Genomic DNA, 26,060 nt, shown 5'->3' with positions numbered 1-26,060 from the left:
GTAACTGTACACAAATATATGCAGCGATTAGCCGTTTTAATGACATGCGCATACTAATTGGCCCATAACACCCCCTAGGTAGGTCCGATATGGACAAATGTGGTATCAAAATGTGCGCAAGACTTCAGAGGAAAAAGTCATGAAGCGAGAATCCGAAATTCCCAGCAGTCGCGATGCAATCGCCAAAAGTATGGAGGGGGGCCTCCCAGGCCCCCCTCCCCCCCCCCCCCCCCCCCCCCCCCCCCCCCCCCCCCCCTCCAGTGCAGTTAGGGTTAAAAAAATGCATAAGGACATGGTAAAAAGTTTTACATTTTTTTTTAGATGATGCATCACTTCAAGAAGAAAAATTGTTCTATATGTGTATTAGTGGAAACCCTGGAACAAGTGTGTACAGCTTTGAAATTGGTTTTGATAAGTTTTGGAATGACGAACCTATCAAGTTTAACTTTGACGCCATCCCACCTGGCCATGACCCAGCCTACTACAAGCAGAACCCAATCTGGATCTGAATATACACATGTAGATCTGGAGGCTGCATTCAGAAGCCTGCATTCAGAATCAACCATAGACATAAAGCATTGGTATCCATAGGTATCTTATCCAGGACTCAATGGCTTTCAAACAGTTATTAAAGAACACACAGCTTGACCATATATGCAATTCCCTCACTGTCATTGTCCTTTAAATCAATGTTGAGTGATGGTCCTTGGAAGAAAAAAAAGACAATTGGTTGTTTCACACGGTTTCTAGGAAAGGGAAGTGCAATATGTGGACATTACCATTCCACCTCCAGTTTCTCCCCACCACTCTGATGATGAACCGGAAACTAGAATTACCCAACTTGAACGTGTCAACTCTTTCCAGAGTTTCACCAAAGGCCGATTGGATTTTGTGGAGGCACAGGTACGTACTTGCCAGAACTGGCCAGCAGATTTAATCTGCCCTCTTCTGTCCTCTGCAAAATCAGGCTCAGAGTCAAAGGATGAGTATGTTTCTAGTCTCGCACAAACTTTCATTCAGGCCAATGAAACTGCAAGGACTGAGCTCCATGCCACACAGGAGAGGATAAAACGAGAAGTATGATGTCAGAATACATCGCCATGGGTTCCAGGAAGGGGATCAAGTTCATTTGCTTGACACAGCCATCCTAAAAGGAAAGACCAAGAAATTGTGCCCTCCCTGGAAGAAGCTAGGATTCATCACAAAGAGACTCTCCCCGTATCTTTATCGGATATCGTGCTGGAACTCTATGTTCGTCGTAAATCACCATATGTTAAACAAATGTAAGGAAAGGCAATAGCCCCCCTCTCCCTAACTCACCCAAGGAGCAACAATGAGGTCCTGTATTGCTTCTGTAAAGAACCAGATGTCGGGACACTCATGATCCGATGTAATGGCTGCGACCAGTGGTTCCACAAACGTTGTGTCGGCATCACACTGGGTGAAGCAGTGATCATAGATAAGTACTGTATTTGTTCTTTCTGCAAAAGACGGGAATAGAGAAGGCCGCCCACTTTCGGACCCTATCATGGTCTGTCTCTCAGAAGAACTGACGGAATGGATTTGTTAGATGTGAACATATGCTGGAACAATATGGCATTTTGGTAAACTTGTGCACATGATTGTTTCATGTTTTATATGTAGTTGTCCCCCCCCCCCCCTCAAAAAAAAAAGAGAAAAAGACGAAGAAAAAAAGTCTGGTGATGGAATCAGATATTTGAGAATATAATTTGTTTATTTCAGTTTTGAGATTGGCAAATGGCCTGAAATATGTTCTCAGATGTTTTGATCATATCTGCCAATCTATTGCGGGGGGGGGGGGGGGGGGGGGGGGGGGGGGGGTTGCATAAAGCAATATGGATACATATTAATATTCACCCATGCAGCATATACTGTAAAACATGATATATTCGCTGCATGAAATTTTCGCGAATTGGAGCCGACAGCCTTTTTCGTGGCATGAAATTTTCGCGAATTGCTACTGGCATTCAATGCATGTAGTGTAGACAAAAGCTTTCGCGTGCATTTTAATTTCGCGAATTTTGGCGCGAATTTTGGCGCGAATTTTGGCGCTTGCGAAATTCGCGAAATTAAAATGCACGCGAAAATTCCTCGTTTTACAGTAATGCCTGGCTCAAACCAGCAACTATATGCTGTACGGTGCTACCCATTCATGCACCGGTGCATGTAACACACGCATCCATAATGCAGCCCTGCACGCACGGCGCACCTTAATTCCGCAAGCCCAGCATGGACAACCTGTTCCCCACTGAGGGCTACCTACAGGGCTATATAGGGGGGCACCAGAGGAACCAGAACAGGCACAGGAAATAGAAGACCGTATAAGTGAGATGAATATCACTATATTCAACCACTATATGAAAGAGTGGAATGACACAATGGGAAAACTCCCAAAGAGGTCGATTTTAGCCAAACATAAAGCCTTCATATAATCTGTATTGCAGGCGGGATGAGAATATACTTGACAGATTAAGAGTAGGAAGTTGTTTATTGAATGAAACTTTGTTCAAATCAGGCAAACATTTTGATGGTAAATGCTCTCAGCGCAGTACACCAGAAACATTTTCTCTTAGAATATCCAAGTTATAAAGAACGTAGAAATCAGTTACAAAGCTATCTTGGAGTGGAGTAATTAACCTTGGTACAAGTAATATATTGAATCATTATCAACAGAAGTATATCATTTACTTTGTTAAATGTACCGGTAAATATTGGATATTGATAGTTCTTTAGATTAATATTTCAGATCTATTTGTTAATTGGATATTATGTATCATGATAAAAGGTAAAATTAGTACAGTACTCTCCGCATAATCGAGTAGGCTCGGGCAGAGCGTTTCTTACCCGATTAACAGAAGAACACGTCTCATTCACAATGACACACACAATGTGTATGTACATGCATTGTACACTGCACCAAACACCTACACTCTTTGCTTAACACGCTTGTTTGCACGGCACGTAAGTAATTGTAAGGAATGTATACATTCCTTACAGTTGCTCAGTCACGGGCAATAATTTACACTCTTTTTACGGACAAATATGTCTTCAGAAAACTTTGTCGTTTGACTATACGGACTCCTCGCTAACACGCAGGCATTTTCCGAAATGAACGCGTCTCTTTGCGGGAACTAGTCACGTAGAACGTAGGGTTACTTTCGAGAAGTGACTGGGGAAAAGCAAAATTATGGAGCTGGTGAATGGCCTGATTTTCCTTGCAAACTTCTCGTATTGTGAATGTTGTTGCAGAGCAAGGGAGGAGCGCAATTGTGTTCAATTCCTGTATGTCTATACGCAGTTGTGCGTGCCAGCTATATGTTTACTGTTCGTTTACGTGTAGCAAGTCGGTAGTGGTACATGTGTTTTCATGTTTAATCACTCCCCAAATGATCGGTCTTCTTTTCAAATCAAGCAGAGAATGCGATTAGACGTAGAAAATTTGACATTCACGATTTCTTTAAGTGTTAATTCTGCCATAAAACGTGAATAGAAATTATAAGAAGAAAATTATTTACCCATTTATGCGGAGAGGGAACCCGATTATCAGGTAATTTTAGTGTGCATTGGAACTGATTTTGACATTACTACCCAATTAAACGGAGTACCCGTTTAAGCGATACCCGATTACGCAGAGAGTACTGTATGTATTACATTGTCTATTGTATTTTAGGTGTATAATATTTACATATTTTGTGTTGTTTGCAAGTTTCATTACTTGTATCTTTTAATATGCAATTTAGATTAGAGTTATAATTAAGATGATAGTTTAATTTAGATTAGAGTTGTGCTCAGTGAGTCACTGAGTATGTTTCCAAACCTCACTCTGTGATAGGTTGATGCCAAATCACACCAACCAACCACCAATCCTGAATCATCTATGTACATGTACAACAGCACAGGAAAATCACTGGCTGGGGACCGACTATTGAGACTAAAAAAGGAAACCGAGAGAGAGAGAGCGCCATCAAACGACAAAAACGAGCAAAGTGACTGCACAAGAGTATGGTAGTAAGCGTTGCAGACGTGACACATGAACTGGAATTGACAAGCAAACCCATACCCGCCACAAGCTGTGATAGGATGCAAGATGTTGACTGTAATATGAGACTGTTTGCACACGATGCCAAATGCTGGCAGTCAATTACATTAGTGATCTTGTTGATACACAGTTACTGCAGGTTACCATCCACAAACTTGAGGTCTGGTCCCGGATATGGCAGCTCAAATTCAATCACGAGAAATGTCATGTCATGCACCATGGTCGTAGAAATCCTCAGTGTCAATATCAGATGCATTCAAATGACAACAATGATATTGCTGAGGTTATTGAGACAGTCAAAGAGGAAAAGGATCACGAGGTGTACTTTTCCCCTAACCTCAATTTTACTCTTCATGTACACAAAGTAGCTGCAAAGGCAAATAAAGTTCTTTGATCAATAGGAACTTAACTCATCTGACTGTTAAAGGAAGTGTTTGTCCTACTCTATACAGTTGTAAGGCCCTTGTTACACCACTCTTGGAATATTGCTCTTGTGTATGGAATGAACTTTCAAAGAGCGATGCGAAAAAGCTTGAATCAGTTCTGAGGAGAGCAACAAAGTTGGTATCAGAAGTTAAATCACTGTCATATCCTGAGAGACGCAAGTATTTGGGGGATCCATCCCTAGAGTATCAACGTAAACATTCAGTCTCAGATATGATTCAAATGTTCAAGATTTTGCATGGTATGGAAGACTTTAATCCAGCTGTTCTCTTTGTCATCAATGATCAAGTTACACACTGTCATAAAGTTTAAGTTGTATAACAAAGGAAGGTGTCAAACTAGTAAAATGTTGAACTTTTTCACTCAGAGTAGTAAATACTCAGAATAGCCTTTGTGCAGATGCTTTCGATGCAACATCAGTGAATAGCTTCAAGTCCAAGCTCAATGGCGACAATGATCATGATGATCACTGGAAGCAGAAACATAATAAATTTAATCCAGATTGCATAAACTGATAATCCCCATGAATACATCACATGGATCTCCTCAGGCTCAGCTCAGGATTGAATCCTTTGAATGGCCCTCTAAAAGTTTTCAACTTACTGGGCGTCATCGTAGGTAAAATACAGGTAATTCAGGTAAATACACGAACAAAAGAATGTTAAAGTGTACAATTTGTTACTAAAATAGTACAGTACAAAGGCCTACCAAATGCTTTCCCAAACCAAGGCCAAATCAAATGATATTAGATCTAGGCCTGTATTGTGTGTGACCAAATTGGAAGAGGCGATGATTACTAGCTCCGTGCGCATGGTGTGGTGCACATTTCTACTATTATGCACAGCCGGCCAGGTCAGGTCGCTGGAGAGAAGCCGCCCGCCCATCCATTAGGTGACCGACAAGTATGCCTGATTCCGCGAAAAACTTCTCATTTATAGTAATGACTAATGGCATTTGACATTTGACATTTGCCGGGTCAGTTTTTCGCTTAAAGAAGCGAAAAACTGACCCAGCAAATGTCATTATTATAAATGAGAAATTTTTCGCGGAATTAAACATACTTGTCGGTCAAGCAAGTCCATACTCTGCGTTGCCTTCCCAAATGAAAAGTCGCAACGCAACGACGTCCAAGTTTACAAACCCCATTTTGAACGTATGGGACTATGGTACAACACTAAACGGAATTCGCGGAATGAGCAGCATGAACAAACGTGAAAGGCTGGTTTTGAGACATTCTTGTGACAGAAAATGGGTCTAAAATTGTAGCGAAATGTGCCTACATATGAACTTTCATTCAAATCTTTGATAAAAACGCAAGCGACTAGACTCTAGTACAATTATAACTGAAACTCTTTAATACTCACGTTCCACAGCAAGAGGCACCACCACGGTAAGCACTGTTTGGGCACCCGTCCAGCTTCAGCATGAATATTCATCAGGCAGTAAGATGCTGTACCATTTACTAGTAAGTGCACAGAACGCTGGATAGGTGCCAAAGAATGTAAAAACGTATCCCCGAGAAATGTAAAAATCTCGAAAATTGCATCAACGGGGAATGTAAAAACGTCTCTCCGGGAAATGGAAAAATGTGCAGTTTTGCCGGGAAATGTAAAAACGATGCAGGGAAATGTAAAAATCATGTATTTCCACGGTATTAAAAGGATACATGTAGATGATGAATATTCATGATGAAGCGGGATGGGTGCCCCAACAGCGCTTACCCACCAAAACCACACGTATTGCACAATGCACACATAACATGACCATGTGGTGTGGCTGCGCTGTGATGGCTAGCGCAGTGGGTGATTTCAAGTTCGGTGCTAGTGCTAGTGCTAGTGCTAGCCCCCATCACAGACGACATTCCCAGCAGACGACATTCAACACCGAGCCCAGCACATCACAGTGGGTAGCATAATTCGGTGCACGGCTGAAATAATATGAATATTTATAAGCCATTCCTCCCAGGGAGAAAATATGAATATTCATCAATGTGCAAACAGCGGCTGCCCTCGATTCAGAAAAGTAATACTTTGTACTACCAAGGAGGTACTAGGCAAGCCTAGTACCTCCTTGGTACTACCATAGATTGCCGTTGATGCAGGGAGGTGTATGAATTTGATTCATTTCGAATAGAAGACCTGTTGATATAATAATACAGTAGACAGATTTCGATGGGGCCAGTTTCACAAAGATTGAGCCTAAGATTGATCTTGTGCTCAATTCTGATAATAAAGAGCGTATAAGATCAATAAAAGTTATATGTTCCCTGGTAGTTAAATATGTCTGTGTATTTTAACCAATGTCTTCTAGTAGTATAACAAAAACGGCTACTAGTACTCAGATATTAGGCCTATTCTTCGTTTCAATCATAATTTTAATAGAATATACATTGCACTTGCATGTAAGCACCTTGTAGGACCTACGTAATCCTATTCTGTAACCTTGTATTCATGCTCGGGGCTCTATATAAGCCCTTGTACATCGTGTTTTTATCGACACCTTATTTTTTTCTCTCGAAATTGAAATATCTTATTTGTCTGTCCGATCTCTAGGGGTCTACATTTTACAAGCAATGCCCTCAATAGTTCCCTCCAGAGTTGTAATTTTAAGCAAAAATGGCACAATATGTTGTGTAATGTCCACAATGTAGAATATAAATAGATTTAATTTGACTTGATTTCATGATATAATCAGTCGCAACTATTTATGGTGCCCTAGCTAAGATACAGTGTAGTTACATCCGTGTTGTGGTCACACTCGATTCAGTCGAGAATCAGTTTTATGAAATAGATGCTTTTCTACGCACACCTGTCAAATTTTTTTACACTAGTAGGTTTCTTACTCTCTCTTCACGTTGAAGTTTAATATCACAGGCTGAAGTTTGTTTGGTTGAGATCCTGAGTATGTAATCAAAGTATAAATCAAATTAGGCTTTTCACCCATTAAAAAAAAAAAAACACACACACACACACATACAGGTAACACACGCATAGCATACACACATTCTCTCTTCCTGACGTGGAATTGTGTAGGCTCTCTCACTCCGTCCATGACAATGACAAAACAATAACATATACGCACTGCTGATCAAAATGCTTATGCAAGGCACTTTCATCTTTAATACAAAACGTGAAAACATCTTTGAATCCATACTATTATAATGGATATGTATATCTTCATGGCGCAAAATTGGCATGAGTTGGCGGGCTTTTGAGTTTAGAAGTAATTCTATAATTTGAAGAGATAGCTCAAATATATTCTTGGCGGCACAGTAAGATGAACAAGTGCTCGATTCGACAGAGTAACAATTCTTTCTCTATGTATCTTTGATAACCGCAATAATACTGATGCATGATATAATACCAATTCTATACCGGTATTGATTTTGTGGTGCAACATTGGGACGAGTTGGCGCTCGATCCACCCGGGCGATCCACATAGTTACATTGTACTAGACCTAGAGAGATGTACCACAATACGTTATACAGGTTCATATGAAAATATCTACCATAAGAATATCAATTGACTACGCGGTATAAACACGTACCTACCCACCCTGTATCATCAAATCCTCGGTTGCACACGATGAATATTCAAACAGCACCTGACGGAGCGCTAATGAATGTTCAGAATCATCTCAGCTTTGCACCCTGCTACCCACCACAGGGCCAGTGACTATGGTATAGTACACTTATCTTCAAAAAGTCCTTAAAAAAAAGAGAAAAAAGGAGCCCCCCCCCCCCCCCGAAACAAAGTTGGGGTGCAAACATCATTTCGCCCACACCCTCTCAATAATGTTGAAAATGCTCTTGCTTTTTTGATGGAAAACTGTCCAAATATTTCATCCAAAGTGTGCAAGAGATTGTGGAATTTCAGCTCTAAGAATGGAAAATTTAATTCCCACAACGTCCCCGTTCGGTCCTTTCCCATAGACTAGTATACACTTTTAGATTGACAGATTTCCGAATATTCATCAAAAGTGTGCACCAAAATGGCTGTCACTTCAGTTCGAAAAATGCAAAACTTCCGTCTGGTGGGAGGGGCATCTCCTTTCAATTAACCCTTTCCCCGCTTGGTTTCCCTCCACAGATTTGATTCAGTTATTTTGGGTATTGACAATTTCTGAAATCTGAAAATGCAAAAGCTCCCTCGCATGGAAGGGGAGTCGATCCTGGAGGGCAAGGAGGGGGGGGGGGGGGAATCATGTCATTTTGCCCCAACATAATTAGATATGAAGAAGATTTTTTTTTTTGTTGGAAATTCACCCACATTGTCCACCAGATCGTTGATATTTCAACTTTAAAAATGCAAAATATCCCTCGCAATGCCCTGCATGTATTTTCTCGTCTTCATGTTTCACATGACGTGTGATCCAAATTCGTCGTGTTTGTGGGTTTGAGTATCAAACAGCAAAGGGAACATGATATAACCGAAGTGTTTGCTCCGTCATTGCTTGCAAATTGACTTTAGTGGTGGAGTCTGGAAATTTTCATCTCAATCATATCAATTCTAGACATCTATATATACACACTGTATTGAAACCATCTAGATCTTTATTATCTTTAGCAAGGTCCCACATGAAAATGTCAAAGATAAAATGTCATAATAAACAGTGCCACATGGATATACACGTGAAAGATAAAATGTCACAAGTACATAGCCATCAGAAATTGTCAAATACAGTGTATGATTATTCATCCAGATATTCTCAAAATATCTGTTCATACATCTGGCAAATTAACCACTGACATTTATCTATTAATAAGCATATTTCATTAACGAACCAAACATATTATGAATATCTGCTTCATTTTTTTCACACTGTTATAAAAAAAAAAAATGACCCCGAGTTGTAAATGAAGTGTACATGTATAATCATCCTGAACATTTTTTGTGCGTAATTGACTGTGAATTAGGATAGTACAGAGTATATTGATCGCGATTTGTGGTACATAATATACGTAATGTCTGATAGCTAAAGTCGAATTCTTATATAGAAGCAGACAAAGTTCCGAAAATGGTAAACCCATCCTGAACACAAAATAAGTGTAAGTTATGGATACGAATTGTATTTCATAAAATACAAATAAAAGAACAAAGGCGGGCAGTATCTCATAACATATAGCAGAAAGCAAACCAACCGAAAAATCAAACCGGAATTAAAACTCATAGGCCCGAATTCCCGAAGGGGTATGGTAGAAATGAAACAATGGAGCGCCAAGTGTGGCACGGAATATTTCTTTACGAAATTGGTCATTTCGTCGACGAAATGACCGTTTCGTTAACGAAATTATTGTGGACGAAATGTTAATTTAGTCACAAAATGTCATTTTGTTATAAAATAAACATTTAATTGACGAAATGACTGAATTCGTAACGAAATATTCCATGCGACACTTGGCGCTCCATGGTTTTTACATGTACATGTATATCACCTTCGTGAATTCGGGCCGCGTTTTTTTTAAAGACGGCACAGATTGGGGCATGGCGCGTGTTAAACCTATGGGAAAAACGTTGGGTTAGGGTTTTTGGTTATGGTTAGGGTTAGGGTTAGGGTTAGGGTTGGGGTTAGGGTTAGGGTTAGGGTTAGGGTTTGATGGTTAGGGTTAGGATTAGGATTAGGGTTAGGTTTAGGCATAGGGTCCCCGATAAATTTGTAGTTTCCCCAATCTGTGCCGTCTAAAAAAAACACGCATTCGGGCCATAGATACGGACATGCTTGATGGCTTGAGGGCCTATATCTAATGTTACATAATATACGGCGTAGATTAAAAAGCACACACCAACAGCAATAAAACGTGGCCTTGAGTCATAGGATGTCACGTCTTCTCGCCCATGCGACAATTTGTTTCTTGTCAATCTTAGATAGTCCATGTATGAGAATAATCATTGGATATAGCCTTGCTACAAATTAACAGAGCACTGGGAAGTTCATGGTCGAAAGGACTGTACTGTCAGTCATAAAAAGTATAATGATACATGGTAACTAAAGGTTCTGGGAATGTACCATCCGCTGTGACGAACATAATGTCAGGAGTGAATCACAAACTAGTTAATGTTTACATGGAAAGTGAAAGTCCACAAAATGAACATTAGCGTAAGGGTGGGTCTGTTGTGGCTATACAAGAAATTTCAAATTCAGTCAGTGTATTTCGAATATATTTCAACAGATGAAAAGACGTATAAATCTCACTTGACGACGGATCTTTTGCCTTAATTCGAGTACACTGTTTGAAAAAGTACTAAATCTAACATTGACAAGACTGAACCTACATGTAAATGGAAACAAGCAATACACGTACTGTTATCATGCTATAGAATAATACCATTTCTACTTCTTGATAAATCTTTACCAGGACAAGCCAAGATTAAATTCGGTTTCTTGTTTCAAAGATATATGGCTCTGCCGTAAATCATAAGCATAATATTGTATACCCATAGGTTCAGAACGTGAAATACTTTAATAGTGTATACGTTCTTTGTTGTTGAATACTGTATAAACGTTATAGATCTCTTTGTACATAATATACATAAAGATGGTGAGCATTCTTGTATAGCGCCTTTTATCTGGTGTAGAAACATTCCAAGGCACGTACAGTATGTCGTTCATAAATTAGGTAAAAAAGTCTCAATAATGTCCGTGCATCCTTCATGACCAGGAAAGTTGTTTCTCTTGAAAAATATTTTATTTCAATTACCAGAAACGTTAAAAAAAGCAAATGAGTTTGTACTACCGCACTTACTTTTCATTTCATTCCATTTTATTTCATTTCATTTCATTTCATTTCATTTATTACTCGATCCCCTTGAAAAGAGTTTAAAGTGACAGACCATTACGTTCAGTTCAACTCATGTTTACAAACGTGTACGAGAAAAACAAATCTTTCAAACAAATAGATGTTACGTAACCCGTATCTCGACTTGCTTCCGTGCTGCATTAGGTACTACATAGCAGCACGTCAAATGCACAAGACAAGTCATGCACATGCACCATGACGTGATCAATTTCAGTGTGTATAATCTCTTACTTGTAAATGTGGTTTCCATCATATTGTCCAACCACGGGCGTCGATCGGTAGGGGGGGGGGGCGAACATATATGATTATGCCCTAACCCATAATTCATGAGATGTGGAAAATCTTCTCGCTTTTTTGATTGAAAACTGTCCAAATATTTCACCTAAGTGTGCACCAGATTGTTGAATTTAAATTCAGAAAATGCTATCTCCCTCGCATGGGAGGGAGATATGCATTCCCCCACCTCCGGTCGGTCCTGGTATGTCCCATAGGCTTTGTACTCATATAGATTGACTGGTTTCCTAAGTATTTCATCAAAAGTGTGCATCAAATCTGTCACTTTAGTTCCAAAAATGCAAACGTTCCCTCATGATGGGGGAGGGGATGTCTCCTCTCAAATGGAATAACTCTTTTCCCGCTTTGTTCCCCGTCACAGTACACTTTTGGAATGACATTTCCCAAATTCCATCAAAAAAGTATTTACGAGATATTTTCATTTGAATTCTGAAAATGCAATGAAGCGCCCTCGTTTCCGCATCTCGGGAATTATTCAGAGGCAAAATTGTATCTTTACCCCCACCCCCGTGAAAATATTGGAGATTGGTGTCGGGGTAAACATCTCATTTTTTTTCCCCTAGCAATTCTCGGGATGAGGAAATTTTGAACCAATATCACTGCTTGGTTAAAACATCTGGAAGTAGTCCAGTCAAAATACGACAAAAAGTGGGTTAACCCACAACTAATTGCAACAGAAACGATTCCACTTGCATCTGACCCGGAATAGCTATTAAAATAACATATTAAAAGTTCCCTAAAATTCGAGTGGTGGATCAGTGTCTAATTTGCATAAATTCAAAATGACCGCCATACAACCTATTTATACCTACATCTCGGGATATATAACCCACAAAAAGTAAATTCCGGTGTCTAAACCTATGTGTTTTAGGTCAAGGAATACAAATATGTTATCTTTAGCAACTTTAAAGCATCCATTTATATAGTTTTTGCATATATTTGCATATAATTACATACAAAATGGCCGCCATATTGCCTGTGCAAGCCCGTATCTTCGTATATCAGTAATGTAGTACACTCAGGAATAAGTCGCTATATATCTGGACATAAAACCCGCAGAAAATAGATTCTGGTGTCTATACCTTTGTCTTTTTAGGTCAAGGAATACAATTATGATATGAGCAGTAACTTTCAAGCTTCCCTTCATACATTTTCTGCATATATTTGCATTTAATTAAATGCAAAATGGCCGCCACAATGTCTCTACAGGCTTTTTTATCTCTATCTGTAAAAGGTACCCAGTGATGGTGTCTGTGGTCTTAATTTTACTGCTGAGAATCACTGATGTAGAAAACGTTCCACTCAGGAATAACTACCTATATTTCACTAAAAATTTGCATATATTTATACATAAATCTATTCAAATTAAGAGTAGCTTAAATCCATAAGCTACTCTACAAAAGTTTCATGAGTTTGGACATTAGATGACGATCTTGTCATATCAGGGTACCATGTCACTCACTCACTTTCTGAATAAAAGACCCAGGGGTCCAGCCCTCATCCGAGTATCTCAAGTTCCCTTCCTTGCATGTTTACAGACTATTACTTGGGAGAAAGGAAATTGGAAGACTTTGGGAACCTGTAGGGCCATATCTTGAAGCCTTTAGGGACCTCCAGGGCCCAGGGAGGCATGATGTCCATATATGCATGACACTAGTGATAAATGCACCTACAGTACTAAGTTTGTTGTAAATTTGACCACGACTTGTTTTCAAAAGGAGGATCAAAAATCAAAAGTGGCCTCCAATAATTTGGTCCCAGCCCAAAGACGGCCGCACCTAGATCAGATTTGAGGTGCCTTTGGGCATCATGTGGCCGGGGGGGGGGGGGGGGGGGGGGGATGGTTCCCATTTTACCAATATTCTACCAGCTTTTTTTAAGATGAAAGAGTGAAAATTTGCCCCTATTTGGCACTAGCCCCAAGGAGGTCACCCCTGCATCTGCCACAATAATCTTGAAAGTATGCTGATACACTCACTGATGTATTTACTCAATGCTCTTCTGGTTTTATAAAAGCAGCAACTCTAGATAGAGAGGGGGACATTAGTGTCCACACGTAAAAAAAGATATATATTATATATATATATAATATATATATATATATATATATATATATATATATATATATATATAATGACGAAGTAGGCTGGTAATGCATTTCAGTCCAACAGCGCTATTTATTCAGACCAAATTTTCGACAAATACATTTGTCTTTGAAGATCGACAATTGCAATTCTGAAGAAAGACGAATGTATTCGTCGAAAATTTGGTCTGACTAAATAGCACTGTTGGACTGAAATTCATTACCACCCTAATTCGTCATCTTTTCTGTACTGGTACCAACACGCGGACTACAAGTATATATATATATATATATATATATATATATATATATATATATATGTAATGTGTAATATTTCGAAAAGAAGATAAAACTGCGAAACTTAAAACTATGCAGTCTCCAAGATATTCATCTTTGTACTTTTTATCTAGCTCTGTTATAACTGGTTCTACGTGTGTGTGTGTGTGTGTGTGTGTGTGTGAGAGATTTTTTTTTTTTAAAATGATAGATTCCTTAATTTGGGGGTTCTGGGATCTTTTGGACATGGTGTCTATTTGAACAACTTGATAGTCTGTCATCCTTGGGATGCTACTTGCCTAGTTTGTTGAAAATCTGTCATTACATGGGGTCTTAAAAGAGAATCTGAAAATGTTTTTTGAAAATGCATGCATTACTGTCGACGGACGCCAGAAGATAAATGATGGCTATTTGCAATATTAGCTTGAACCTTTTTGACTGTCTTGAACCATTGGCGAAGATGAATTTAAAATCTAATGAATCAAAGTCATTGGATTTCAAGAAAACTTTCTTCCGTTTCAACTACATCATTTTCATTTCCTGGCTTTCGATAATACAGATACTTCAGGTATGTAATGTCATCTCTGAAAATATAGATCAATGATAAAAGTTTAAAACATGTAAACTCGCTTACCCTCAAAGTGTTCTATGCGTTTACCACAAACTCTGGACTAGGATAGTGTGAAATTGCAGTTGATTAATTGAAAGCAAGGAGGATCCTGGCTTCATTTCATACTGACGAAAAGAAGAGTGGTAAGTGTCACATTTGTTGTAAACTGTGTTGATGTTTTTCAAGAATGCTGTTTATTCCTCAGTCACCAATTAGAACAGCATCATCTGACTCCTCACATATTTTAGAAATACAACATTACAAGTGTCTGATCTATATATAATGGCCCGCATCTGCCACTGATATGGGTTGTGTGCAGTCAAATCTGTTTGCCCTGCAACTACAGTGTATACAGTACCAGTTGCTAACAGCCTGTCTTGCAGTTGCATCAGACTCCTTCAGGAGTTCCTTAATAGCTGCAGCTTTCTGTAGTGATCAGAACATATTTTTGATTAAACATCTTCCTCAAATCGTCCCAATTCCAATGATTGTATAATTTCCCTTCCACTGTTTAACTCGAAGAAAAGCTGCTGCTGAAGTGGAGGAAGGGACCTTTTGGAAGTGTTTGGAACAGAAAATGATGTTATGTACTTTGGTTTTTATCTGACTTCTGACTGCTTTTTCGCCTGCAAAATTGAAATCAGCCTTCATGCTGCTCGCATTTCCGAAAAAAATTTTGTGTTTATGAACATGTTATTAGTGCGAAGCCTCAATGCAATAGGAAACATTTCTTTTAATAAAAATGCAGATACAACACGAAAAATTGTAAAAGTAACACTTATCAGAATTTATAAGCGTTTTATGAGCTTGAAGCCATGCTGTTTGTATTGATCGACTGATGAATCCAGAGTACTAGGAATAGAAATGTTAAAGCATTTCCTTTTTCTTTTTTTTTTGTACCTGGCTGTTTTCTGTAAGTCATTGGGTGAAACTGCGCAAAAATATGACAAAATCCACTTCCATACAAATTACCACGGTCATATGCTGCTCATTGATAAACATGCCTTTGCCAAAAGTTTTGCAACAAAAGACACAAGTATCGACTAAACATGGATGCAAATCATCGCAGGTAAGGAAAAATATGTTTGAAAAAATCTGCTGAATGATTTAAGATCAATTTTTGTGTGGTTACACCTTAAGCACACTTTGAAAGCTATAGTCGAGATGATATGACAAGAACATCCTCTGAACGAATGTCCAAACTCATGAAACTTTTGTAGAGTAGCTTATGGATAATCATGAGCTTGATGACTTTCCCCCTCCCCCCCTTGCCCCCCCCCCCAAAAAAAAAAGAGAGAAAGAAAGAAAAGTATTGCAACATAGACACAAGTATAAGCAGTAAATATGAGGGCAAATTACACGATATAATACATTGAATATCATGCAATCATAAGAATCTTTTTAACGATTCCTACTACATAATTTGAGACGTTGCTGTTGTGTACCTATTGAGCACACTTTGGAAGCTAAGTTGAGATTTTTATGTTCTATTCGATGCTACTTACAGTTGTTTTCTGTTGTGAGGCTTTATCTCAAGAAAATGTGAGTTTAATGTAACACAATACTTTTGATCAATGCAAGAATATAAAACTGGGTGTAAGGATAATAATCATTAAGGTTGTGAATGGAATTCTAACAATTTTGCCCTTGAAATATTGGATGTAGAAATTACAGTACAATTAAGTTCTGTAGCTCGTATTCGTATAATATCTGAAATTATATTCAAGATAAAAATTTAAATAGATTTATGCGTAAATATAGCTATGCAAATTTTTAGTGAAATATATGTAATTATTCCTGAGTGGAACGTATTCTACATCAGTGATTCTCAGCAGTAAAATTAAGATCACAGACACCATCACTGGGTACCTTTTACAGATAGAGATATAAGCATGTAGAGGCATTATGGCGGCCAATTTGCATTTAATTAAATGCAAATATATGCAGAAAATGTATAAAGGGAAGCTTAAAAGTTACTGCTTATATCATAATTGTATTCCCTGACCTAAAAAACCATAGGTTTAGACACCAGAATCTATTTCTGCGGGTTTTATGTCCAGATATATAGCGACTTATTCCTGAGTGTACTACATTACTGATATACGAAGATACGGGCTTGCACAGACAATATGGCGGTCATTTTGTATGTAATTATATGCAAATATATGCAAAAACTATATAAAGGGATGCTTTAAAGTTGCTAAAGATAACATATTTGTATTCCTTGACCTAAAAACATAGGTTTAGGCACTGGAATTTACTTTCTGTGGGTTATATATCCCGAGATATAGGCATAAATAGGTTGTATGGCGGCCATTTTGAATTTATGCAAATTAGACACTGATCCACCACTCGAATTTTAGGGAACTTTTAATATGTTATTTTAATAGCTATTCCGGGTCAAATGCAAGTGGAATCGTTTCTGTTGCAATTAGTTGTGGGTCATTTCATATTTTGACTGGACTAAAGGTATGATGAGACTACATTACTTCATTGTCGAAATTTACTCTATATTGATGGAAGTCATCTTAAGCATAGAGTTTAATTGCACTAGAGGAAACCAAAACCCAAAGAGAAATGTGGATTGAGTGAAAGCAGCAACATTAGAACACATCAGTGAAAGTTTGAGGAAAATCGGACAATCGATGAAAAATTTATGAAGTTTGAAGTTTGGTGTTGGAACCGTTGGATGAGTAGACTACTTGAGTTTATGACATCATGTGTGGACAAAGAAAATTAAACATGATTTCACTTTTCTAGCATAATAAAAGAGCACTTGACTAAACGCTTTCAGTAAGCGGGGGAATAAATTACTACCCTTATTATAATGTCAGTATGAAGTTGGTGAAATGCGTAATTTTCATGAAAAGTGATTTTTTTTTTTTTGCGTGGAATTCCTTTTATACATGTATTTTCTTTATTGTTGTCCACACATGACGTCGTGAACTCTATAGTCTCCTCATCCAGCGGCTCCAACACCAAAACTTTAACAATTAATAACTTTTGCATCGATTGTCCGATTATCCTCGAACTTGACTGACGTGTTCTACTAATACATTGTATGCTGCTGCTTTCACTCAATCCACATTTCTCTTTGGGTTTGGTTTCCCTTAATTCTGAATGATGTACAGGCAGACGGGAAAAGGGACGAACGACGGACAAGCCATTAACATAACTCATTCATGTATGTTTTATTTTCATTTTAAAAAATATATATACATGGGTAATACAAACGTCAAAATGATGGTATATTCTTGTAACATATAGAGCTAATGTCACATAATCAGTAGAAAAACATCTTGTTTCATTACGGACTTGATGGAAATGAAAACTTCCACTGATACTCATCATGCATTCCTCTGTACTCATCATGCATGCGCGGAAACATAGAAAGTTTTTTAGTGGGTCCCTCCATTTTTCGCACTTTAAGCAACGGTATATGTACTTCACTTTGATCAATTCTGTTTCTTTTTTACTATACAATGTATGATTACTATAGGTCCTTAATTGTTGTACAGTCTTTTCACTTCACTATGTTCTATTTACCTTATTCTCTGTTATCAAAAGAAGTGAAACATATGTTTTGTCGAAAAATGAAATAAACTTTGAATTGAACTGAATTGAAAGTAGGAACCACTAAATCCGAATTCTGCTAAGAATATGACTTTGAACTGAAAGTGAAGAACTAAAATTTATTAGGTGCATTCCTGCACTATTTTCTTCCAGCACGTATTAACTTCATGGACATCACGTGACCAGAGAAGGCTTACAGCCTCCCAACCTTTGACCTGTGTGCTCAGTAGGTAGTCATTATGTGGCTGTTGGGAGAATGTGTACAGACCTAGCACAAGGGACTGTACAAGGCGCCCTGCCACGCAGTAGTAGATCACCTCAAATTCTTCTTCACTAAGGCACTGCTTGCTTAGATAGCCTGCAAGGAGCAGACCACCACTCTTAAGTGGTTTGTGTTCCAGATTGGCGCATTGCATGATGTACATCATTGCTGTGGCCACATCGTAGACAGTAGATGAGTACACCGTATCATCAAAATCAAGAATGCCTACGACATCTTTGTCCTTGGTATCTGAACACTGATGGGATGACAATGACTTCTCCTCCTTCACCAGGATGTTATAATCATTGAAGTCTCCATGAATCAATCCTGCACATTGTAAGAAAAGACCAGGGAAGGCCCAAATGAATAATAAGCCATGTCCAAATTAAGGAACAGCCAATATTTTGATAGCAACATGTACTGCATTAGGAATAGAAGTCTAAACCAAAATCATACAATGCATACTAATTTCAACCTTATATAACTAGAGTAAACACATATTGACTGTATAGCCTTTGAAACTTTCATAATTACCATGCAAAATAACTCTGATATCTGCAAACTCAAAACAACCCTTTAGGCATGTACTAATGGGGTTTAATAGTTCATCTTCAAAACATAATCCATTCTCCCCGTAAAGTCAACACGCATGTACGTACAATGTATTTCAAAGTATGGGATATTCACCACATCAATCATAATTGTTTTTCACATCTTTTGGCCTTAAAAGCACCTGTACTATACATGTATGTATATCGATATCATAATGGCACAAGTTAATTCAGACCTTTAAGTACAAGTACAATTGTATCACATTTCCACAAATTTTAAATCACCTGATTCTAGCTTGTCTGTAATCAGGCTGTTCTTTTATGCCTACATGTCATTAGAGATAGATTTGTGCTGAAATTTAACTGGAATAAAAACCCACTTATGACACATCTCCAAATAAAACGTAACATTTCAATCTAATTCACACACTAGTATCTGTTAGAAATCATTTTAGTTTCCCTGATGATTCACTGAGCAAATTAGACACATTTTAGATCGAGTCAAGACTTTTTTCCAAGAAAACCCCTACCCCCTAAAAACAATCAACGATGTATACAAGAACTATTATGTTAACAGCAAGTAAATACGATATCCATTAACGAGTAAATCTTCTTTGTTCCTATAACAGTGCAGAACAAAACCTTGGCCGATAAAACTCCACTCAAGGGGACACAATCTGACAAGTCGATCAGTTATGTTTTGTGTGTGTGACATTATATATTAACAGAAGCAGGGACAGTACCAAAGCCGTGAATAACATTAGAATTTATCATAAATGTGCGATATAAAAGAGCATGCTGGAGAAAAGTTTGGGCAAATTCTGTAACATTATTGACATTAATGATACCAATTTGAAGAGCGTAGTAATCATCTGACATAAAATTATCTTTCATGCCCAGACAATGACCTCGATAGTTAGAATGCTGTTAAGACGTTATGCGCACGGTGCCTATACAATATAGCCACTACTCAAATTGATATCATCATTTTTTTTTTTTTTTTGCTTTTTAGCTCATGAAACCCGGAAGTGGGCGCCCACTTCTCCGCCGGCGGTGATCATAATCAGCGACATCTATTAGGTAGGCCTACTATTACTGCCAGGTTTCCACGGTACCTCTGGTGAACTTGTGCTCCTGGCTCAAGACCTTCTCCTTGAATGCTTGGATGACCTCTTTCACGAGTTCTTTATGTGTATCATCTTGAACCAGATGAAGGTGTTGTTCAACACGAGGCATAGACCTAATAGACCAAATAAATTCCTCAGCATGCAGGGCAAACTCGCTGAGATCCCCATCATATTTCTAAAGGCAAAGAGACAAAGCAGCAGGTTAAATGCAATGCACCAGTCTCTATCAAGACAATGCAAGCCAAGCACATTGAAGAAAAGTGGATTATCCAAAGAAAACTAAGTGACGATCACTAAGCCGAAACTAGGGGGAAAAAACACGTTTAAACAGTGGACTCCCGTTATAACGAAGTCCTCCAAATCGGCAGTTTTCTTTCGTTATATCGAAATTTCGTTATAATCGAACAAATAAACAATAGAAATACATACATAGAGTGGATAATGTTCCGGCCTCAATTTTTACCTCGCTGTAACCAGAATTTCGTCATAACCGCGTTCGTTATAACGAGAGTGCACAGTATACCAATAAAGATCTAGCAGCTGGAGCTCACATGAAGAAAATTATTACTTCAATAAGGGAGGTATACAGTCATTTTGGATACTGTTTTGTATTATTAGTTTCTCTGATCCATGGCTCTGAGGCTATCGGTACAGTACAGTATTTTTCATTTAGTATTGGATCCTGACTTCAATCCTAGAGGAGTTATTTTTCTACAGAGGGATGATGGTCACCTGCACCTGATTCGACGCATCCTGGACGTTTCTATACTTTAGTCACTTAATTTGGCCTTAATTTGGATGATGCCACACGAACTTGGCAGTGTTGCATGTAATGCAGTACATCAGCGACTCCACACTATTATTTGCATTGTGTTGCTACCCCTGCATATTGACTTTCATTGTTTTCCACCAACCTGAAAGGCAAGAGAAAGCTGTCCAAGCAACTGGCCGGCTTCATAGCACATTTTCCCCGTGAGCACGGATGCGCCTTTTATGAACTGACCTGGAATAAACTTCATGAGCCGTACCAAGAACATGCCTGTTTCATCCTTACCTGTATCTGCATGGAAGAAACAAAGGCAATCGGACGATTGAAAAGGAATCATCACACCATGGCAAAGTATTGCGGTTTCTGTGTCCTATTTTGTGTCATCTATTCATCTTCTATCATGGCAGGAGTTGCCTGTATAGTGGTATATACAATATCACACGTTATCATTTTTTCCGCTCATTCTTTAATTTCCCTTCACAGTATTTATTTTAAAAGACACAATACCATAGCAATTTCTTTAGACAGATGTTAATGGCTTAAATTGACTAACGTTTAGTTCCTTTTTTAAAACCTATTTTGTAAAATACCTACTCAGTTTGAATTAAACGTATGTGGTTGCGCATTGTACAGTTCAGAAGTTACAGTTTCAGGATTTTTTTTTCCATAATAGTGCAAGCTGAAATGATTGATGTACGCCATCAGCTGGTCCTGAACCAGAAGTCCACAGCTAGAAAGTATTAAACACTCAGTATTTCAAGTAGATGCAAGAAATTCATGTTGCCTTTATGATAGGCAAAGCCCGTAAACAAGTCTTGACAGCTGCACGAAATACTCTGGATAAGATCACCTCTGTTTTCGAAGGACAACTTTTCCAACGTTATGTGCTTTCCTTCGATGTTTGTAAGAGGAATGGTGCACGGTATGCCTGCTTCCTTCAAAGTCAGCAGAACGTCATTTATTTGCTTGTACAATATGAACAGCTTGGAATCTTCCGAGTTGGTAAGTTTCAAAACAAACTTCTCTCGTGGCTGATGATGATGGTTGAGGGCATCCTTGTTCTGAGGACGCCGGGCTTCAATGAGGAGGTTCTGGTTGTCATAGCTGAAAAACTCCTGTAGGCACACTGCATCCTCCAGGCCATAGAGCCTCCGGGTTAGATTGACCCCTTGCTCAAAGGATAGGTTTGGTCTTACAGCCATGGTGTTTTGATAGACATGTCACGACAGATCCTCAGTCTTCAGATCAAACTCTTGATAAAGTGATTGCACTTGGAGCCTGATTTGGACAGAAAAAACAATACATACAATCACATGTACTCGAATCGTTCTGTTTATGTTGCACAACTTACACTGCGATCAATACTTACATGCAAACAGCAGTCAATCTCACACAAGTGAATATATTCGCTAAATCGAAGGGAAACTCTATCCCGGATGGATATAACTTGTTCTTATTTCTATTGTGTAGGTCGGAATTCACGTGAATTGAAAGATTTTTTTCTTGCCATTTCATTTCATTTACTTTCATTTTCAACAAAGAATATGAGTGTAATCATGAAGAAAGCACTAAACATATTCGATTTACATCGAAATAATCATGATATGAACACAATAGGTTGATAATAACAGATAAAGAATATATTGTTCCGAACATTATAGATTGCAATAATATTATAGTCATCAGTGTGAGAGGAACAGATACGTTTTAAGTTTGGATTTGATTAGAAGACTAGATGAATAATATTTACTCAATAATGTTGAATATGTTGAAAATGAACCCACTACCCCCTCCCCCCTCGCATATTAATTTACAGCTGAAAAGAGTTAAAAGCAGAGGTTGTAATGTGCATCCCCTCAAAACCAGTATTGGTAAGGTAGAAAAAAAATGTAACTGCACACTTGGATTCGACTTAGGCGAGTCTGATTGCATAAAGCCTATACGTAACATAGAAGAGAGTTCATTAAAACATTCATGTATTGGATATTTAGATGGACGAGTCGTTTGTGGTCACAAAGACGTGATGAGACGGGTCTGTAGCCAACAGATGAACGCGCCGACAATCGCAAAGACAATCTGTCGCAACTCAGTACTTGAATAACCACCAATCTTCAAACTACATGTACATGCAATGTGATTATACCGCACACGCTCTTTCACAGCAGAATGCTCCAGATTAAAAAAAGGAACAAGATATTCCCAAAGTCTCTAGAGACAACAGGAAAACATAGATTTTCAAAATTTGATGACTATTGTAGGCCCTACATCCCGTGTAAGTGAGGCATGGTGAACAAGAGGCGATGGGTGAGTAATTTTGTGGATTGCAAGTATGTTGATAAGTGGAGGATATATGTATTACAGAAAGTTGTAGTTAGAAAACGAAAGGTTTATACGGTGAAGCAAACAATTGCAGTTCAGTGGATGACTGAGTGGATGCCTAACACAAGCTACAAATCAATTAGATATGACACATCTATTTTGACTGCTCATATACTTCTTCTCTAAAAAAGAGACAAGAATAAGGTAAAAATATTTAATACCTTAATAAATGAAAATAAAAGAAAATCTGATTGTACGTAATATAACGACCACTGGAAAAAGACCAACATGAATCAACTCTGAATGTTATTTAATAGTGTGTAAACACGTATACATACAGGTCTCGTTACGATGAACTCGTGCAGAGTTGTGCGACAATAAATCCATTACATTCCACCCAGTCATTAGAGCTGAACTTCATCGGAACACGGTCCGTGTCATTATCATGCAGCATGATACCCTCTCCCATGATAATCGACTTTTGAGCGAGGACTGTGAATGATGTCTGGTGTGTGGGTGCGGCAGTCGGGGAATGTAAACTTCAAATTCAATAGTTCAATTCAATTCAATAGTTTACTTATTTCCATCAGAAAAAGAGAACATGATTCAAAGCGGTACAAGTTGTCGATCTGTCTTTCTGAGTATCGTACACACGGAATCTCATCCACATTCAGCAGTGAACTCTTTTGATTGTTCATCCGAGCCACTCACCATAGTCATAGTATAGACCCCACGGGCTTTTGCTTTGGATGTATTTTTTTTCCCTTTTATTATCTCGACTATGCATGAGAAGGACTGCCCTTTCTGCCACAATACATCAGTATCGAAGGCTAATTTTCAAAATGGTCCTTGCCGTACATAAAAAAAAAAAGAATATCAATACTGGTCAGTATACAAAGTATCATTCTAGAAGAATACTAACAAACGCGATAAATACACGCACACACACGCACACACACATACAATCGATTAATCAAGTTGATTTCAGGCATTTATCTCTTTCCTCTGAATACATAGCTTCAAGGTTTTATGTTCCAAATCTTTTAAGAGATGCATTCTTTAAATCATATCTAAGTCTTGCGATACAAAACATTCGAAACGTGATGTGTGATGAAAACAAAGCCAACTTGCATGGTTTGATACAAACATCCTGAAAACAAAAGCTTCTTGTACATCCCTGCTGAACAAAGCTAATAGGTTTGTTAATCTTATCAGTATGTCGTTAGTTTGTATAATCAATTTGACACTCAGCTAGAGTAGGAGTTTCGAACTCCTTTTATTTGACGAAAGGGGAACTATAGACCAAGCCTTAATAAAGCTTATAACTTATAGAGTGCATGGGATCTCTATATTTTTCTACATTTGCGGTTGATGTACGCTGCTGCGTTACTATACATTAGTGGGCTTTTCGACATAACCGTGGGCGCTGTTCGTTTTTACATTTTGTGGTTGAAAATTTCTGCGTGAATGGTCGATGTTTTCTGCATTAATTTGTGTGCGATTTCTACATTTGTGTTTAATGTTCCTTCTATTGGTGGGCTTTTCGACATTTGTGGGCGCTGTTCGTTTTTACATTTTGTGATTAAAATGTCTACATTAGTGGTTGATGGTTTCTACATTTGTGGTTGATGCATGTTCCTTTTACATTAGTGGGCGTTTCTACATTATTTTATGGGGTGGGTTTAACAGAAGCTCACTGCTCATTTCCGTACCTCCTGCGGTCTGACTGTATTCCGATGCATTAATCCGAAAACGAATGTTGTGTTTCGCGGTGTGGCTACTCGGGATCGGTATTTTCACTGCTTGATATAGAGGTACCAAGTCCAGATATGTATTTATAAGTATAGACGCAAGAGAAACGTATAGGCTCCGGAGACTGGGTTTTACCGTTCAGAGTATAAACATATGTTCTTGACTTTAAAAGTTTTAACTCAAGGCTAGAAATGTTTACAAGTGCAAGACGCCTTCACAATGATATCAGAGAGCATTTTATGCTCCCATGGTGGATATTGAATCACAGAACTCCTCTCATTCTTCAAAAAAAGTATCCAAGCTTATGCTTGGCTAAAACTACCTGTCAATTACAGTTGTTATGACTACAAGAGGAGTGGCGATCGGACCGGTCTTGCTGTACTGGGTTTCTCAGAAATAGATGAAGGAGGATGTGGCTTTCATCTTCTCAGTATATATTGTTTGGATTTGGTGAGCGAATTTGGAGAGTAGCCATGACCACATAATTACCAAGGAAAGGACCAATGATTGAGTTACTGGTAAATGAAGAGCAGAGAGAATGCCTGTTGTTCTGTCAGATTAAACCTTTAAGATTTCTATAGGAGGGTCACTTCTTGTAAAATGAAGAGGCCATTCAACTCTCCTTTTGAAACAAAGTTAAACTGAATAAGATGAATCTGTCTTTATAAATCACTACAAATACATAACACGAAACAAGGTTTCGTACTTCCGAAAGTCCGTTAGTATGCACCTTCATTTCCATATTCGGATTAATTAACATTATATCATAATGGGCCATCGAACTTTCGGAATAACGAACCTTATTCAGATTTTGGATTAACGAACCACCGGAATAACGAATCTTATTCCATCTTCGGACTAACAAACCTTCAGAATAATGCCACAAAATGTTCGGATTAACAAACCCTATTTCATTTCCGGAATAACAAGCATGCATCTGTTAAACGGAATTTGTGTGTTTCGGAATAACGAACATTCGGGATATCGAATGTTATTTCATTTTCGAATAAACGAACCTTCGTAATAACGAACATTATTTCCCTTTCGAACGAACGACCCTTCAGATAAACCAACAACACTCATCAATGATCCAGGAGCGGCACCCAGAACCTTTTCTCCGGCTCACCCCTTTAGGGTATTCTT

The 26,060-nt window shown here is 38.3% G+C and overlaps 1 protein-coding gene across 1 annotated transcript; it reads right to left on the bottom strand.

Annotated features, from left to right (window-relative positions):
* Positions 1 to 868: 868 nt before the first annotated feature.
* LOC139728571 (hydroxylysine kinase-like) lies at positions 869 to 22,048 on the bottom strand. Its single transcript, XM_071639508.1, has 6 exons — positions 21,697 to 22,048; positions 20,992 to 21,137; positions 20,066 to 20,252; positions 18,335 to 18,726; positions 1,321 to 1,437; positions 869 to 955 (listed from the first exon to the last, which is right to left on the bottom strand). Exons 1-6 carry the CDS (start codon positions 22,046 to 22,048, stop codon positions 869 to 871), a joined length of 1,281 nt encoding a protein of 426 aa, XP_071495609.1.
* Positions 22,049 to 26,060: the final 4,012 nt, after the last annotated feature.

Source organism: Diadema antillarum, unplaced genomic scaffold, assembly GCF_040938485.1.
Source record: "Diadema antillarum isolate AM-2024a unplaced genomic scaffold, OU_Dant_1.0 seq00000183_RagTag, whole genome shotgun sequence".
NCBI classification, from domain to species: domain Eukaryota; kingdom Metazoa; phylum Echinodermata; class Echinoidea; order Diadematoida; family Diadematidae; genus Diadema; species Diadema antillarum.
This window is presented reverse-complemented; position numbering and strand designations above follow the sequence as displayed.

What these genes read in the sequence shown, in the direction of transcription:
- LOC139728571 (XM_071639508.1), bottom strand. Translation starts at nt 22,048, where the DNA reads ATGGCTGTAAGACCAAACCTATCCTTTGAGCAAGGGGTCAATCTAACC. An exon ending in GGAGCACAAGTTCACCAGAG is followed by an intron (nt 18,727 to 20,065) that starts GTACCGTGGAAA and finishes TACAATGTGCAG; the next exon opens with GATTGATTCATGGAGACTTC. An exon ending in ACCTCATTGTTGCTCCTTGG is followed by an intron (nt 956 to 1,320) that starts GTGAGTTAGGGA and finishes CTGATTTTGCAG; the next exon opens with AGGACAGAAGAGGGCAGATT.